Source organism: Bombina bombina, chromosome 3 (genome assembly GCF_027579735.1).
Source record: "Bombina bombina isolate aBomBom1 chromosome 3, aBomBom1.pri, whole genome shotgun sequence".
Lineage (NCBI taxonomy): Eukaryota > Metazoa > Chordata > Amphibia > Anura > Bombinatoridae > Bombina > Bombina bombina.
In genome coordinates this window covers 1249736304-1249754459 of record NC_069501.1, presented here as the reverse complement: position 1 = coordinate 1249754459, position 18156 = coordinate 1249736304, and the positions used below count along the sequence as shown (strand labels likewise).

Here is an 18156-nt window from a genome sequence, read left to right as displayed (position 1 = left end):
AGTCCTAGAGGTGTCAGTGTATGTGTATATCCTTAATTCTAGAGGTGTTAGTGTATGTGTGTATTTTGTTTTCATGATTCAGATCAGGCATACAATTAATTAGAAAATGTACAATTATATTATTTAATTTGCTTCATTCTCTTGCTATCCTTCGCTGAAAGGTTTATCTAGGAAAGCTCAGGAGCAGCAAATAACCTAAGTTCTATCTTCTGATTGGTGGCTGACTGCATCTATCTACCTGTTTGTTCATTGGCTCAGCCCATGTGTTCAGTTAGAAACCAGTAGTGCATTGCTGTCCCTCAACAAATGATACAATGAGAATGAAGGAGATTACATAAGGGAAGTTAACTGGAAAGTAGTTTCAAATAATTGTATGTTCTACCTAAATCATGAAAGAAAAATTTAGGGTTTCATGTCCCTTTAAGAAATACAATTGCAGTTGCTTTGTAAGGAAGGATAAAAACTAATAGAGAATACAAATTGGAATGTGTTACTTAAAGGGATAGGAAAGTAAAAATTAAACTTGAATGTTTGAGATAGAGCAGGTCATTTTAAGACACTTTTAAGTTCACTTCAATTTTCAAATGTGCTTTGTTCTCTTAGTATCCCTGGTTGAAAACAAATACACATATTTTACACTAGTGGGAGCTAGCTGCTGATTGGTGCCTTGCACATACTTGTCCCTTGTGATTGACTAACTAGATGTGTTCAGCTAGCTACCATTAGTGCAATACTGTTCTTTCAGCAAATGATAACTAGAGAATGAAGCAAATTGTATAATAGAAGTAAACTGGAAAGTTGTTTGAAATTGTATGTTCTATCCAAACCATGAAATAACATTTTGGGGTTTCCTGTCCCTTTAAGTTGTTTTTTAGTAGATGGATGTTAATTTGCTTTACAATGTTAAAGGAGCAATTAAACACATTTTTTTTTACTTTCATGTTACAGATAAAAAAAAATATATTGAAAAACTTTACATTTTACTTCTGTTATCTATTTTTGCTTTTTTCTTACGGTATCATTTGAAAAGCCACACCAGGTAGGCTAAGGAGCAGTAATGCACTACTGGGGGCATCTGGTGATTGGTGGTTGCACATATATGCCTTTTGTCATTGGCTCATTTAATGTGTTCAGTTAGCACCCAGTAGTGCATTGCTGCATATCCTTCAACAAAGGATACCAAAGAGAATGAAAGCAAATTTAATAACAGTAAATTGGGCCTGCAACCCTGCCAATTTAATTGTAAATTTAAGCTGCCTCTGTCAGGTTATATATGTGTTTCTTGGCGCGTCATCTCAGCCAGTGCCTCACCAGCCTCTGACCTCACCGCACGTCCACTGGCTGCCGCCTAGCTCCTTTACAATCTATAATGAATGCCTCTGCCAGGCTCATCTTCCTTACCACGTCGCTCTTCATCTGCTACACACCTCTCTCGCAATCCCTTCACTGGCTTCCTCTTGGCAATTTATATTGGTACTTAATTACAAAGTGCATTGTATGTTGTTTTCCTTAGAATTCATATATATGTACCAAAATTATATATTGCCATCACAGAACATTCTACAAAATTAATTTACTGATTTATCCACAGGGCCACTCACCTTTTAATTTAAAGTGTCAAACTGTTCTGTTAATCCAGACTTGTAAAATTAATAAACATTGATTAATCTGATTTTTACATTTACATGCTACACTATGTATCTCAAATACATGTTATAAATAATGCAATTAATGTTGCTCACTGAGACCACACAACTCTTTAACAAGCATGCATTGATTTCTAATTAAATTAGCTCTTTAATTGTATTGTATTGCATAAAAAAATAAAAATAGAAATAAATTATTTTGATTTTGGGAACCAAACACTATCAATTAAAATAATACATCTTGAAGTTTCAAAATATGCCAAATTGCTACCTACACGACAAGCAACCCCAATAAAAGATCATTTACAGCCCAAAATTGTTCACACTTTATCAAGCTGTAAATGAATTTGCATCCCGGAATGCAAACATATTCGCTGCATATCGCTAGTGATTATAAGGTTATTTATGCTTGTCTATCGTGTCTATCAGGTCTGAGTCAAGCTGAGTGCTACGTGCAATAATCTGAAAATACTGTAAATCAAAAGTTCATTTTACCGTGATTAACTAAATTTAAAGGGACATGAAACCCAAAGTTTTTCTTTCATGATTCAGATAGAGAATACAATTTTAAACAACATTCCATTTTACTTCTATTCTCTAAATGACTTTATTCTTTAGATATCCTTTGTTGAAGAAAAAGCAATACACATGGGTGAGCCAATCACACAAGGCATCTATATGCAGCCACCAATCAGCAGCTACTGATCCTATTTAGATATGCTTTTCAACAAAGGATATCAAGAGAATTAAATGAGATAATAGAAGTAAATTGAAATGTTGATTAAAATTGCATGCTCTTTTTGAATTATAAAAGAAAATATGCGGGTTTCCTATGCCTTTAACAGGTAGTCAGCGTATACATCAGTTATTGATTTATTTTCAAAACCATGTAGAATGTTTGTTTTTTTGTACCTAACTGTGTAGTTGCATCAAATATCTGTGATCGTTTAATTTTGATTATAAGGTTTGTGTATTTATTAAAATAGATTAACCAGAATATAAATTTACATCTGTGTTGGGAAATAATGTGTCATCAATCTAGAGTTTACATCTCAAAATCTGGCAATTTCTTCTTTTCAGATGATGTTTCCGTACTGCTGCAAGAGATCATAACCGAAGCAAGAAATCTAAGCAATGCAGAAATGTAGGTGCAATTAACTATTAAATAGCGTAAAATACTTTTTTTATGATATGAAGTTTATTTCTGGTAAGCATATATTGTGAATGAAACACAGCCCACGATGTCACATTGAGTCACTTTCAGTTGTATAGTGCTGAAGTACATAGAGAGATTGGGCCCCATATATTATACTGCTAGCGTAGAATGTTCCCAGGCAGGAAACATGTCCACCTTCTCCTGACTAAATGTATTATTGCACAAACAATAGCTTGAGAAGCCCCACCCCATGCTCTAGAGCAGCCAGTTGTACGAGAGCAGGGCTTGTCAATCATCCTGGATGAATGACTTTGGGATGATTTAAGTCCGCAACCTCTAAGGGGGCAGAAAGGAAGCAGCGGTCTTACGCCTGAGCGAGTCTGCACCGCAAGGGCCCCATAGCTGCATCTGCATGTGAGAAATGAAGCCCAGTATGTTACGATATTCATACAGTGCAATAATATATTAATTTATCTTATTCAGCACACCCAGAAACATACAGTAGACAGTTCCCTTACCTCTTTGCTAACTGCATAGGTGACAGTACCTGAGTGTAGTGCAACTAGATATGTTAATCCACAGCGTTTTCATGTATCAAGTTTTTCATAAAGACAACAACTTAATCCGGCAGCTACTGTGAGGGTCAGACCCAGGGATACAAAAAAAACACATATTAAATAGTAAGGAAATCATTAATTTAAATCAAAGAATAGTCTGTGAATAATATGTAGGTGTATTTATAAAATGATATTACTTGTTTACATATACTGCCATGTTAGAACCTAGGTTTTCCCGTTTCTGCTTAGGACAACCAGGGACAGGTATACAATAGGCAAGGAAAGAGAATGTGCAAACGAAGCTGTATGTTTAAGTAATTATTGATCAGGGTTTTCTAGTAGCCTTGTTTGCACAATCTCTTTCATTGCCTGTTTTATAATTCTCTCTAATTGTCCTCAGCAGAAGAGATGGATAAAAGGTAAACCTAGGTTCCAACATTGTGGCGCATGTTACTTTATAGCAATTCGATGCAGATGACAAAACAACAATTTTCAGAGATAAATTACAAAAAGAAGAGAGAGGTTTTTTTTGTTTTTTGTTTTTTTTAATACACATAATTAAACATTTTACAATATCTACCTGTGTATTGTCCTTTTAAAGGGACATGGAAGTTATATTTTCATTATTCAGATAGAACAACCAAATATATGTTTGTTTGTTTTTACAAACACTGTAGTTTTGTATTACAATTTACATATTTCTCTTGGTATCCTGTGTAGAAACTTTCTATAAAACTATACTGAGGTAGGCTCAGGAGTGTGCACGTATCTTGAGCGTTATATTTCAGCTGTGTTTGAAACAAGGTGTATAAAAATGCTACACACTTAGGGCTAGATTATGAGTGAAGCACTATTTATCCCTCCCGCTCGCACTTTAATCTCTGCTAGAATTAAGCTTTTTGCACGCCTCGGGTAGCGCTTGTATTAGAAGTTGAAAATAAAAAGTTTTCGCCCGCGCTCTAACTGACATGTACAAAAAGCCGAACTTTGAATATTGCGATCCCTTTAACATATTCCCCCATAGAAGTCAATGGAGTGTGAAAAGTGGAGAAAAAACTTACCTGCGCACAAACCCAATCACATGTATTCAAGTGTGCTAACCTGACATGAAAATATTAGAATCTCTATTTATATCTGATAGTATTTTGGTAAAATGTATCTATATATGATTATTTATAGATAAATGCAGAATAGGAATATTGATTTAAAAATACTTAGAACATATTCCCCTATGTGAAGAACGGTGGAATGTGAAATATTTATAGTAAATACATTGTTAAACACTTTATCAAATATGAATATTGCATAAATATGCTTTTACATGTTTTCATCTACTTAACTTTAAAGGGCTCTTATGCACTTATATATATATGTATAGATGTGTATACATATGTATTTATGTGTTTAGATTTCTCTGCAAATACATATATACACATATCAATACATAAACACATACAGTATCTCACAAAAGTGAGTACACCCCTCACTTTTGTACTCACTTTTGTTGCCAAAGGTTTAGACATTAATGGCTGTGTGTTGAGTTATTTTGAGGGTACAGCAAATTTACACTGTTATACAGGCTGTACACTCACTACTTTACATTGTAGCAAAGTGTCACATGAAAAGATATAATAAAATATTTACAAAAATGTGAGGGGTGTACTCACTCTTGTGAGATACTGTATGTACACTTAAATACAGTATATACATATACTACATATACTATATATAGAGACGTGTGTGTATGTATCTCTATATTAAAGCCTTTTGCAGCCTGACACCTTATATCTTTGAGCCCTTATAACTATTGTATGCCATTTAAAAATATAAATAAATAAAATTATTAGATTATGAGCGTAACAGTACTTTTTAATGTATTTTTATGTGTTTTGTGACACTTTTTATTCGAGCGTAACAGTTAACCAGAGCTCTGAGGTTGCGTTATCTCAACGCGCGTTAAATTCAATTGTGCTCAAGAGATAACATTTACTTTAAACTTGTAATACAAATTCTCCTTCCGACATGCGCAAACAGCTGCAATAAACACAATATCGTTTACACGCAGTTATCACGCCACTTGTAATCTGGGCCTTTGCTTTTAGCACATGTACCTACCTTTGCACGCTGTCATGGAAAGGAGTTCGGTTTTAACTAAGAGAAAGAAGTAGATTTGACAGTAGAAGGAAATGTGAAAGTTTTTTTTTGTGTTCACTCCTTCTGAATCATGCAACTTCCTGCTTCTTTAATACACAACAAATCATAGCTGGAGTCACAATCAATATGTCTTGTATAGTTAGCCATGTAAAGTGGCATTTTTTCCATAAAAGTCCTTGTGGATCATTATTAACCAATCTCTGAAGTCCTTGAATTATTTAATGGTAATAGACAATGTCGTATAATGACAAAAACTTAAAGGGACAGTCTACTTGAACATTGTTATTGTATAAAAAGATAGATAATCCTTTTATTATCCATCAACACTGTGATATTAATACACGTATTACCTCTGTGATTACCTTGTATCTAAACCTGCCCCTTATCTCAGTGCTTTTGGCAGACATGTATTTCAGCCAATCAGTGCTGACTCCTAAATACCACCACGGGAGTGAGCACAATGTTATCTATGACACACATGACCTAGCACTGTATAACTGTGAAAAACTGTCAAAATACACTGAGATAAGAGGCACTTTTCTATGGTTTAGAAATAATTTTGAGTCTACCTAGGTTTAGCTTTCAAACAAGAATAGCAACAGAACAAAGCAAATTTGATGATGAAAGAAAATCGGAAAGTTGTCTAAAATTGCATGCTCTATCTGAATCATGAAAGTTTAATTTTCAATAGACTGTCCCTTTAAGTGTCTTTTCCACATCTCATTTTTTTCAGATGCTCTGTTTTCCTGTTGGAGAGACACAGCCATGAGCTTGTAGCCAAAGTGTTTGATGGAGGTGTTGTTGAAGATGATGTAAGTTACTGTCTGATCGTCTGGTAGATTCCTACAGACAAAGTTCTTCTGTGTTGTAAAGGTATACTGACACATAAGAGGCCATAAAGGGGTTAAACTCTGCCTATATTTAACATTTCAGTTTATTAGCCCTTGGTTATGCCAAAAATCGCTTACTGTGTCCTGTTCATTCTCAACACTGTCAATCAGAGGTTGCATCGAATACTCCTTAATCCCTTTGGTACTACCAAGAGCCCATGTTTCTGATTAGATGCAAATTTACAGATTTTTTATGCAAAACCTACACATTCATTAATAAAAATGTTTGTGCATTCATTATTTTTATTTAAGTTGTATCACTTTCATGTCCTTACTTTTTGTGAACCGTATGTGATAAGAAGGGTTGCTTTTCTCTGATTTACATTGTTTTAACCTTTGTCTTTCAGAGCTATGAGATAAGGATACCGGCAGACCAGGGAATAGCTGGTCATGTGGCTACAACAGGCCAGATCCTGAATATTAAGGATGCTTATTCTCACCCTCTTTTTTACCGTGGGGTGGATGACAGCACTGGCTTTAGGACCAGGAATATCTTGTGCTTTCCAATTAAGAATGAGAGCAACGGTAAGTCTTTGCTGGTGTGTTCATAAAAGTGTATACCGTGACAGCAGATTACGGGTACATTAGCCTTTCATATTCTCACTTACTAACGAAAAGTTAGTAAATACAATATCTAATAAATAGGATTTGTACCTTTGGTAGCTGAACATAACTTAATATAAGCAATTACGTATATATATTAAGGCCATACATATTTTCCTTTCAAATTCTGTGTTTAATCACTATCCAACTGCTTATATTTTATTCTGTTTTATTTTGCCCCCTCCAGAACTGTACGTAGTTTTCTAGAAGTGTTGTGACCTGTCATTTATATATGATTTATGAATAAAAAATTGTAATGAATAAGTAGCACAGCATTAGAGGGCACCACATATGTAGTTAGATTTGAGCAACCTTATATTACTGGGTTAATAGGTTGGCATCCCCAGCTTACAGTCCTGAATCATTCCTGGTCAACCATGAAAGTAACCACTTATATGCCAGAGGGGCAGGAAAGTATGGCAATGTATTGCTTCCATGGCACACAGTGGATGAACAAACCCTAAAACAACTAGAATGTCTTCAAGAAGAGAGTGGCGATACTTCATAGTGCCTTTTATTTCATGATTCAGATAGAACAATTTGAAACAACTTTTCAATTTACTTCTATTATCAAATTTTCTTTGTTTTCTTGTTATCCTTTGTTGAAAAGCAGAGATGTAAGCTCAGGAGTGTGCATGTGTCTGCAGCAATATGGCAGCAGTATTGCAACAATGCTACACATTAGCAAGAGCACTAGATGGCAGCACTATCTCCTGTCATGTGCACGCTACCTACCTAGGTATCTCTTCAACAAAGAATCACATTAGAACAAAGTAAATTTGATAATACAAGTAAATTGGATTTTTAAAAAAATATTGTATGCTCTATATGAATAATGAAAAAAAAATAGTTTTATGTCTCTTTAAGAATTCAGCATACTAAAATACAACATTACGCTATGATACTGCCATAAGGTGTCATAAGTACTCAGTTCCCAATTTTCAAAAACGCTCCAGCTTGGAGTAAAATCATTGTGCAGACCTCTTAGGGGCAGAACTCAATGAATTCTCTAGGAAAACAGGTGGAACCTGGAAGTTCCAGAGTGAAGAGAGTTGCCTCCCATAGACAATGATGTGATAGAGAATCTCACAGGGGAGAGTCAGGCTAACAGGGGAGCACCTGGCACTGATATAAATTCTTATTTTTAGTAATCTGAAATATTTTCCCTTTTATTTTAGTATATATTAGTTTTCTGTCAGTTAAATATGTGTGTTGTGAATTTGCTCAAACTTCACTCGAGTATAGCTGGCAACATACATTTGTGAGACCTGCAGGTGTGAAATGTTTAACCCTTTGAGTGCTAAGCACTTTCTCACCTGGGTGCTAAGATTTTTAATGTTTTTTTATTTATTTTTTTAACAATTTTTTTTTTTAAACTTTTTTTTACATTTTCTTCAGACCCCCAAGACTTACACTGTTGGAAAGGTTAGGCGATTACCTTTCCAATGGTGGGTCTTGGGGTCTGTAGCTGCTTAGATGCCTGAGATACAGGCTTCTAAGCAGCATGCCCCCTGCTCCTATACTTAACATTGTTAAGTATAAATAAAGTTGCGCGGTGACGTCATCACGTTATTGCGCGTGACGTCATCACGTAAAACGGGAAGCCCCAGCGATGCCTGTCACTCTACAGGCACAATCACCGGGGTAGGAGCGGGTGGGAGCCCCCAGATCTCACTCAAGTTGGGAGAGTGCTAGTGACGGTTCTGAGCCGTCATTAGCACCAGAGTGGGAAACTCTGTGACGGCTCAGAGCCGTCATTAGCACTCAAGGGGTTAAAGAAAATAGTGAATGTTGTGAGAGAACTTAAGACACACCCAGGGAGCTCCCTTGACCAGCTCCCTTCCTGAACCTACGTAGAAAGAATACAGTATGCAAAGCAATTTGTAAAAGATGCACAGAAATATGCAGAGTATAATACAAAGCACAAAGTGTAACTGTAATAAAACTGTCATGTCATGGAGAGCTTTATTGTACTGTTCTTGTCTCTCCTTCACATACAGACAAATTAGCTTTTCAAGAATATTGTGAGAGATCTCACAGAGCTGGTGGATCTTTCAGAGTCGAAAGCTTTATAGAATCTCTCCCTATATTGTTCATGCTGCTAACATGTATAACTATACAAGCAAGCACCATTCTGGTGTTCTCTGCTCTGATAAATTACCGGCCTTTAAAGGGACATAAAACCCTTTTTTTTCTTTTGTGATTCAGATAGAACATACCATTTTAAACAACTTTCATATTTACTTCTGTTATCAAATTGTCTTCGTTTTTTGTTATCCATTGTTGAAAAGCCAGAAGGTAAGCTCATGAGTGTGCACGTTTCTGGCAGCAGTTTTGCAACAATGCTATACATTAGCAGGAGCACTAGATGGCAGCACTATTTCCTGTCATGTATTGCTTCAGGCATGTGCACGCTACCTACCTAGGTATCTATTCAACAAAGAATATCATGAGAATAAAGCAAATTTGATAATAGAAGTAAATTGGAAACTTTTTTTAAATTGTGTTCTCTAGCTAAATCTTGAAAGAAAATTTTTGGGTTTAATGTTCTTTTAACATGAGGTGCTATTTCTCATGGAAAAGGGCTTTCTGTAGTGAGATTTTAGGGATGACGTCTGCATCATGACAAGCAAAAAAAAGGTTAAAAAATATTACCCAGCTCACCCTCCTGCTGGATTTCTCCTTTCTTTGCTCAAGTGCTTGGCCTTAGGATGTTTTGGACTGATAAACTTGGAAGATTAAATGTAGCGCAGCTTATAAAGCAGGTACGGGCAGTGAACCATGTTTTGTAGTCATTAGTTTTTTTTTCCGATTGCTAAAATGTTTAGGTGAAAATGCACACAAATGAAATGAAGGACTTGTCCCTCTGCTGTGATAAGCTGTTACAAAGCTGACTCTGCGCTTTATTTCGTTTAGATGCACAGTACGTGCGGCAGCTGATACACGCTCCAAATCACTCTAATGCTGGATAATTCCAACACAACCTGTCCTAGGAGCCGCATTACTAACAGAGCATTTGAGACAAAATGAAGTTCTTACTAGAGCACAGATCTCTTTGGATATAGGGTGGCAAAAAGGGGATTTATCTGGCAATGAAAAATTCCAGTAAACATCAGTTGTCAGCTGTGTCTGATATACTTTAATCAACTTCTAAGGGAACTCATTTTTTATTAATTATATAGAAATGATCCAATCATTCCTAGCACATTGATGCTGCCCCCAGTACCCCCAAAATCTAACAGTGTTAGCAAATGTTTCCCTTAAATATTTCTCCCAATTGGAGGCTATGGAGGGATGGGGAGGTCATGTTTAATGACCAGGAATAAAAATGAATTAATAAAACATTGAGAGTGCAGGATAGGAACAAATATGCATATGCCATCAAACTAAATCTGCTGCCCTGGGCCAAAATATGCCCCTTTACCATATATATTGTAGTTGTAGATAATGATCATATACTGTATTTTCAAATGTTTCATAAGTGTCATTGCAGCAATGTTATACATTGTTGCAAACTCTAGCAATATAATGCCAAAGACACATCTGAGCTCCGGAGCTTACCTACCTAGGTTTACTCTTTAACAAATGAAGCAAATTTGATAATAGAATAATAGAAGTCAATTGGAAAGTTTTTTTTATTTTTTTAAGCTGCACACTATCCAAATTATACAAGTTTTATTTTAACCTTTCTGTTGCTTTAACACTGTTATATTCTACACACTCTAGTTACTCATTTTCTGTGTCCTACATGGGCTTAGCAGAGACAGAAATCTAGGTTACAAATTGCAATGCAAATTGGTTTATGGACTTCAAAACGTTACACTTATTTATTCAGAATTCAAGCAAATAATATAGTTTTTTTTACAAAAACATCTGTATATTACTCTCAGGCTAATCTTTGTGTTGAATACATAATACTGTTAGGTTTGCCAGCTGTCTTCCATAAAAATACAATCTACCTATTTGGCTGACAGTAACAAACGTAAAGTGATTTAGCCCCCTTGATTGCGCATAACTTCTTTTTGCCTCATATTTATAACGTGCTGAGACATAGGAAGCCTTTTACATTTAGCTGACACTCAGATGCTTGGGAAAAAACTGGGCATTTAAATGTCCGGTATTTTTGTGAAGATTTTACTAGACAGCCTGATAAATACTGGACACCTGGCAACTCTACATGCTGTCTAGTATTGTTAGGGCTCAATTACTAGTGGAGCACTAATGTATCGTGCACCCACAAACAGACAAACTAGGCACTAGAAGAAAAAAAACGGCACTGAAAAGTGCCTTTACATTGCGGAACTGGGAACTATGGGAGCTGTATGTTCCCTGTAAATATATATGTATATATACATAAATATATTATGTATATCAGCATATACATATATATTTATAAATGCTGCAATCGCTGCACTACCTACCCCTTTCGCTGCGCTTATGTTCTTATGCCGTCTCTGATGTTATCAGAACGAGACTCCCATTGGAGCCTATCTAAGCGTGCTTTCGTGAGCACAATGCTTCCCATTGCTCTTAACTTGTAATAACAGCACACATTAGCGTACGTGGTTATAACACAGTGCAGCGCTAAGATTGCTTTCTTGAGGTCGATATTTAGCACTCCACTTGTAATCTGGCCCTTAGTGTTTAATGTCCGCTGCTCACAATCCTGAGTTCTCTGTTACTGATGGACAAATAAAAAAAAACTATAAATGGGAATAAATAGTATATTGTCAGCATGACTTTGGTTAAAGTGGGATTTCCTATTAAGAACTAGATTACAATTGGCTGCACTATCATGAGCTCAGACCTGTGCTGAGAATAGGGCACAATCTGGTGTTACAAAAACATAATTTATGCTTACCTGATAAATTTATTTCTCTTGTAGTGTATCCAGTCCACGGATCATCCATTACTTGTGGGATATTCTCCTTCCCAACAGGAAGTTGCAAGAGGATCACCCACAGCAGAGCTGCTATATAGCTCCTCCCCTCACTGCCATATCCAGTCATTCGACCGAAACAAGCCGAGAAAGGAGAAACCATAGGGTGCAGTGGTGACTGTAGTTTAATTAAAATTTAGACCTGCCTGAAAAGGACAGGGCGGGCTGTGGACTGGATACACTACAAGAGAAATAAATTTATCAGGTAAGCATAAATTATGTTTTCTCTTGTTAAGTGTATCCAGTCCACGGATCATCCATTACTTGTGGGATACCAATACCAAAGCTAAAGTACACGGATGATGGGAGGGACAAGGCAGGAACTTAAACGGAAGGAACCACTGCCTGTAGAACCTTTCTCCCAAAAACAGCCTCCGAAGAAGCAAAAGTATCAAATTTGGAAAATTTGGAAAAAGTATGAAGGGAAGACCAAGTTGCAGCCTTGCAAATCTGTTCAACAGAGGCCTCATTTTTAAAGGCCCAGGTGGAAGCCACAGCTCTAGTAGAATGAGCTGTAATCCTTTCAGGAGGCTGCTGTCCAGCAGTCTCATAGGCTAAACGGATTATACTCCGAAGCCAAAAAGAAAGAGAGGTTGCCGAGGCCTTCTGACCTCTCCTCTGTCCAGAGTAAACAACAAACAGGTTAGATGTTTGGCGAAAATCTTTAGTAGCCTGTAAGTAAAACTTCAAGGCACGGACTACGTCTAGATTATGCAAAAGACGTTCCTTCTTTGAAGAAGGATTAGGACATAATGATGGAACAACAATCTCTTGATTGATATTCTTGTTAGAAACCACCTTAGGTAAAAACCCAGGTTTTGTACGCAGAACAACTTTATCTGAATGAAAGATAAGGATAAGGAGAATCACAATGTAAGGCAGATAACTCCGAGACTCTTCGAGCCGAGGAAATAGCCATCACAAAAAGAACTTTCCATGAAAGAAGTTTGATATCAATAGAATGAAGGGGTTCAAACGGAACCCCTTGAAGAACTTTAAGAACCAAGTTTAAGCTCCATGGAGGAGCAACAGGTTTAAACACAGGCTTAATTCTAACTAAAGCCTGTCAAAATGCCTGAACGTCTGGAACTTCTGCCAGACGTTTGTGTAAAAGAATAGACAGAGCAGAAATCTGTCCCTTTAAAGAACTAGCTGATAATCCTTTGTCCAAACCCTCTTGGAGGAAGGACAATATCCTAGGAATCCTAACCCTACTCCATGAGTAATTCTTGGATTCACACCAATGAAGATATTTACGCCATATCTTGTGGTAAATTTTCCTGGTGACAGGCTTTCGTGCCTGTATTAAGGTATCAATTACTGACTCGGAGAAGCCACGCTTTGATAGGATCAAGCGTTCAATCTCCATGCAGTCAGTCTCAGAGAAAGTAGATTCGGATGATTGAAAGGACCTTGTATTAGAAGGTCTTGTCTCAGAGGCAGAGTCCATGGTGGAAAGGATGACATGTCCACTAGGTCTGCATACTAGGTCCTGCGTGGCCACGCAGGCGCTATCAATATCACTGATGCTCTTTCCTGTTTGATTTTGGCAATCAGACGAGGGAGCAGAGGAAACGGTGGAAACACATAAGCCAGGTTGAAGAACCAAGGCGCTGCTAGAGCATCTATCAGTGCCGCTTCTGGGTCCCTGGACCTGGATCCGTAACAAGGAAGCTTGGCGTTCTGGCGAGACGCCATGAGATCCAATTCTGGTTTGCCCCAACGGAGAACCAATTGAGCAAACACCTCCGGATGGAGTTCCCATTCCCCCGGATGAAAAGTCTGACGACTTAAAAAATCCGCCTCCCAGTTCTCTACACCTGGGATATGGATTGCTGACAGGTGGCAAGAGTGAGTCTCTGCCCAGCGAATTATCTTGGAGACTTCTGACATTGCTAGGGAACTCCTGGTTCCCCGTTGATGGTTGATGTAAGCCACAGTCGTGATGTTGTCCGACTGAAATCTGATGAACCTCAGTGTTGCTAGCTGAGGCCAAGCCAGAAGAGCATTGAATATTGCTCTTAACTCCAGAATATTTATTGGGAGGAGTTTCTCCTCCTGAGTCCATGAACCCTGAGCCTTCAGGGAGTTCCACACTGCACCCCAACCTAGAAGGCTGGCATCTGTTGTTACAATTGTCCAATCTGGTCTGCGAAAGGTCATACCCTTGGACAGGTGGGCCCGAGATAACCACCAGAGAAGAGAATCTCTGGTTTCCTGATCCAGATTTAGTAGAGGGGGCAAATCTGTGTAATCCCCATTCCACTGACTGAGCATGCATAATTGCAGCAGTCTGAGATGCAGGCGCGCGAATGGCACTATGTCCATCGCCGCTACCATTAAGCCGATTACTTCCATGCACTGAGCCACCATGGGGCGCGGAATGGAGTGAAGAACACGGCAAGCATTTAGAAGTTTTGATAACCTGGACTCCGTCAGGTAAATTTTCATTTCTACAGAATCTATTAGAGTCCCTAGGAAGGAAACCCTCGTGAGATGAGATAGAGAACTCTTTTCTTCATTCACTTTCCACCCATGCGACCTCAGGAATGCCAGAACTATCTCTGTATGAGATTTGGCAATTTGAAAGCTTGATGCCTGTATCAGGATATCGTCCAGGTAAGGAGCCACCGCTATGCCTCGCGGTCTTAGGACCGCCAGAAGTGAGCCCAGAACCTTTGTAAAAATTATTGGGGCTGTAGCCAACCCGAATGGAAGAGCTACAAATTGGTAATGCCTGTCTAGAAAGGCAAACCTCAGGAACTGATGATGATTCTTGTGAATCGGAATGTGAAGGTAGGCATCCTTTAAGTCCACTGTGGTCATGTACTGACCCTCTTGGATCATGGGTAAAATGGTTCGAATAGTTTCCATCTTGAATGACGGAACTCTGAGGAATTTGTTTAGGATCTTTAAATCCAAAATTGGTCTGATGGTTCCCTCTTTTTTGGGAACCACAAACAGATTTGAATAAAACCCCTGTCCTTGTTCCGTCCGCAGAACTGGATGGATCACTCCCATTACAAGGAGATCTTGTACGCAGCTTAGGAATGCCTCTTTCTTTATCTGGTTTGCAGATAATCTTGAAAGGTGAAATCTCCCTTGTGGAGGAGAAGCTTTGAAGTCCAGAAGATATCCCTGAGATATGATCTCCAACGCCCAGGGATCCTGAACATCTCTTGCCCACGCCTGGGCGAAGAGAGAGAGTCTGCCCCCTACTAGATCCGTTGTCGGATAGGGGGCCGCTCCTTCATGCTGTCTTAGAGGCAGCAGCAGGCTTTCTGGCCTGCTTGCCCTTGTTCCAGGACTGGTTAGGTTTCCAGGCCTGCTTGGATTGAGCAAAAGTTCCCTCTTGTTTTGAAGCAGAGGAAGTTGATGCTGCACCTGCCTTGAAATTTCGAAAGGCACGAAAATTAGACTGTTTGGCCTTTGATTTGGCCCTGTCCTGAGGAAGGGTATGACCCTTACCTCCAGTAATGTCAGCAATAATTTCTTTCAAACCAGGCCAGAATAAGGTCTGCCCCTTGAAAAGAATGTTGAGTAATTTAGACTTTGAAGTCACATCAGCTGACCAGGATTTGAGCCATAGCGCCCTACGCGCCTGGATGGCGAATCCGGAATTCTTAGCCGTTAGTTTAGTCAAATGAACAATGGCATCAGAAAAAAATGAGTTAGCTAGCTTAAGAGTTCTAAGCTTGTCAACAATTTCAGTCAATGGAGCTGTATGGATGGCCTCTTCCAGGGCCTCAAACCAGAATGCCGCTGCAGCAGTGACAGGCGCAATGCATGCAAGGGGCTGTAAAATAAAACCTTGTTGAATAAACATTTTCTTAAGGTAACCCTCTAATTTTTTTATCCATTGGATCTGAAAAAGCACAACTGTCCTCAACCGGGATAGTGGTACGCTTTGCTAAAGTAGAAACTGCTCCCTCCACCTTAGGGTCAGTCTGCCATAAGTCCCGTGTAGTGGCATCTATTGGAAACATTTTTCTAAATATAGGAGATGGGGAAAAGGGCACACCGGGCCTATCCCACTCCTTACTAATAGTTTCTGTAAGCCTTTTAGGTATTGGAAAAACATCAGTACTCACCGGCACTGCATAGTATTTATCCAGCCTACACAATTTCTCTGGCACTGCAATTGTGTCACAGTCATTCAGAGCAGCTAATACGTCCCCAAGCAATACACGGAGGTTCTCAAGCTTAAATTTAAAATTAGAAATCTCTGAATCAGGTCTCCCCGATTCAGAGACGTCACCCACAGACTGAAGTCCTCAGGTTCTGCATATTGTGACGCAGTATCAGACATGGCTCTTACAGCATCTACGCGCTCTGTATCTCGTCTAACCCCAGAGCTATCACGCTTGCCTCTCAATTCAGGCAATCTGCATAATACCTCTGACAGGGTATTATTCATGATTGCAGCCATGTCCTGCAAAGTAATCGCTATGGGCGTCCCTGATGTACTTGGCGCCATATTAGCGTGCGTCCCTTGAGCGGGAGGCGAAGGGTCCGACACGTGGGGAGAGTTAGTCGGCATAACTTCCCCCTCGACAGACCCCTCTGGTGACAATTCTTTTATAGACAAAGACTGATCTTTACTGTTTAAGGTGAACAAGTATCCTCTGTTTCAGACATGTTTGTACAGACTAGCAATGAGACTAGCAAGCTTGGAAAACACTTTAAAGCAAGTTAACAAGCAATATAAAAAACGTTACTGTGCCTTTAAGAGAAACAAATTTTGACAAAATTTGAAATAACAGTGAAAAAAGGCAGTTACACTAACAAAATTTTTACAGTGTATGTAACAAGTCAGCAGAGCATTGCACCCACTTGCAAATGGATGATTAACCCCTTAATAACAAAAACAGAATAATAAATGACAAAAACGTTTTTTAAACACAGTCACAACAACTGCCACAGTCTACTGTGATTGTTACCCTCCTCAAACACGACTTTGAAGCCTTTTGAGCCCTTCAGAGATGTCCTGGATCATGCAGGAAGAAGCTGAATGTCTCTGTCAGTATTTTTTACTGCACAGAAAAGCACTAAAATAGGCCCTTCCCACTCATATTGCAACAGTGGAAAGCCTCAGGAACTGTTTCTAAACAAAAATCAAACCAGCCATGTGGAAAAAAACTAGGCCCCAATAAGTTTTGTCACCAAACATATATAAAAACGATTAAACATGCCAGCAAACGTTTTATTTTACACTTTTATAAGAGTATGTATCTCTATTAATAAGCCTGATACCAGTCGCTATCACTGCATTTAAGGCTTTACTTACATTAATCCGGTATCAGCAGCATTTTCTAGCAAATTCCATCCCTAGAAAAATATTAACTGCACATACCTTATTGCAGGAAAACCTGCACGCCATTCCCTCTCTGAAGTTACCTCACTCCTCAGAATATGTGAGAACAGCAATGGATCTTAGTTACTTCTGCTAAGATCATAGAAATCACAGGCAGATTCTTCTTCTAATGCTGCCTGAGATGAAACAGTACACTCCGGTACCATTTAAAAATAACAAACTTTTGATTGAAGTTAAAAAACTAACTATAATACACCACTCTCCTCTTACTACGTCCATCTTTGTTGAGAGTTGCAAGAGAATGACTGGATATGGCAGTGAGGGGAGGAGCTATATAGCAGCTCTGCTGTGGGTGATCCTCTTGCAACTTCCTGTTGGGAAGGAGAATATCCCACAAGTAATGGATGATCCGTGGACTGGATACACTTAACAAGAGAAAATAATAATGTATTTCACTCTTATTTACACATAGTAAATGTAAAATGAAGGTTTATTTTGGGAGGCACTGTGATTTTACAGGATATGATATATGACAAGATGCTGTACTGGGAAGGGCTCAAGGATGTATATATACAGCTCTGGAGAAACTGCAAAATGATCAGTTTCTCTAACTAAGCAAGACTTCAGAAATCAATATTTGGTGGAATAACCCTGATTTTCCTCCGTATTGGCATGCTCTCCACCAGTCTTTCACATTGTTTTTAGCATCTGCCCGATTGCAGGTCACCTTCTCTGATGAGTCTTATTTTCAACTTTGCCCAACAACTGGTCATCTAATGGTCAGACAGAGACCTGGAGAGGCCTACAAGCCACAGTGTCTTGTACCCACTGTCAAATTTGGTGGAGGATCGGTGATGATCTGAGGGTGCTTCAGCAAGACTGGAATGTGGTAGATTT

At 38.6% G+C, this 18156-nt stretch overlaps 1 protein-coding gene across 4 annotated transcripts in view; it reads left to right on the top strand.

Moving 5' to 3' along the window:
* PDE2A (phosphodiesterase 2A) overlaps positions 1-18156 on the top strand; it is a 1131360-nt gene that overhangs the window by 1012030 nt on the left and 101174 nt on the right. For all 4 annotated transcript variants that reach the window (XM_053708776.1, XM_053708774.1, XM_053708775.1 and 1 more), the window contains 3 exons: positions 2727-2790; positions 6247-6325; positions 6751-6928. In XM_053708776.1, coding sequence (XP_053564751.1) covers positions 2727-2790; positions 6247-6325; positions 6751-6928 — 321 coding nt within the window. The remainder of the gene's footprint in view (positions 1-2726; positions 2791-6246; positions 6326-6750; positions 6929-18156) is intronic.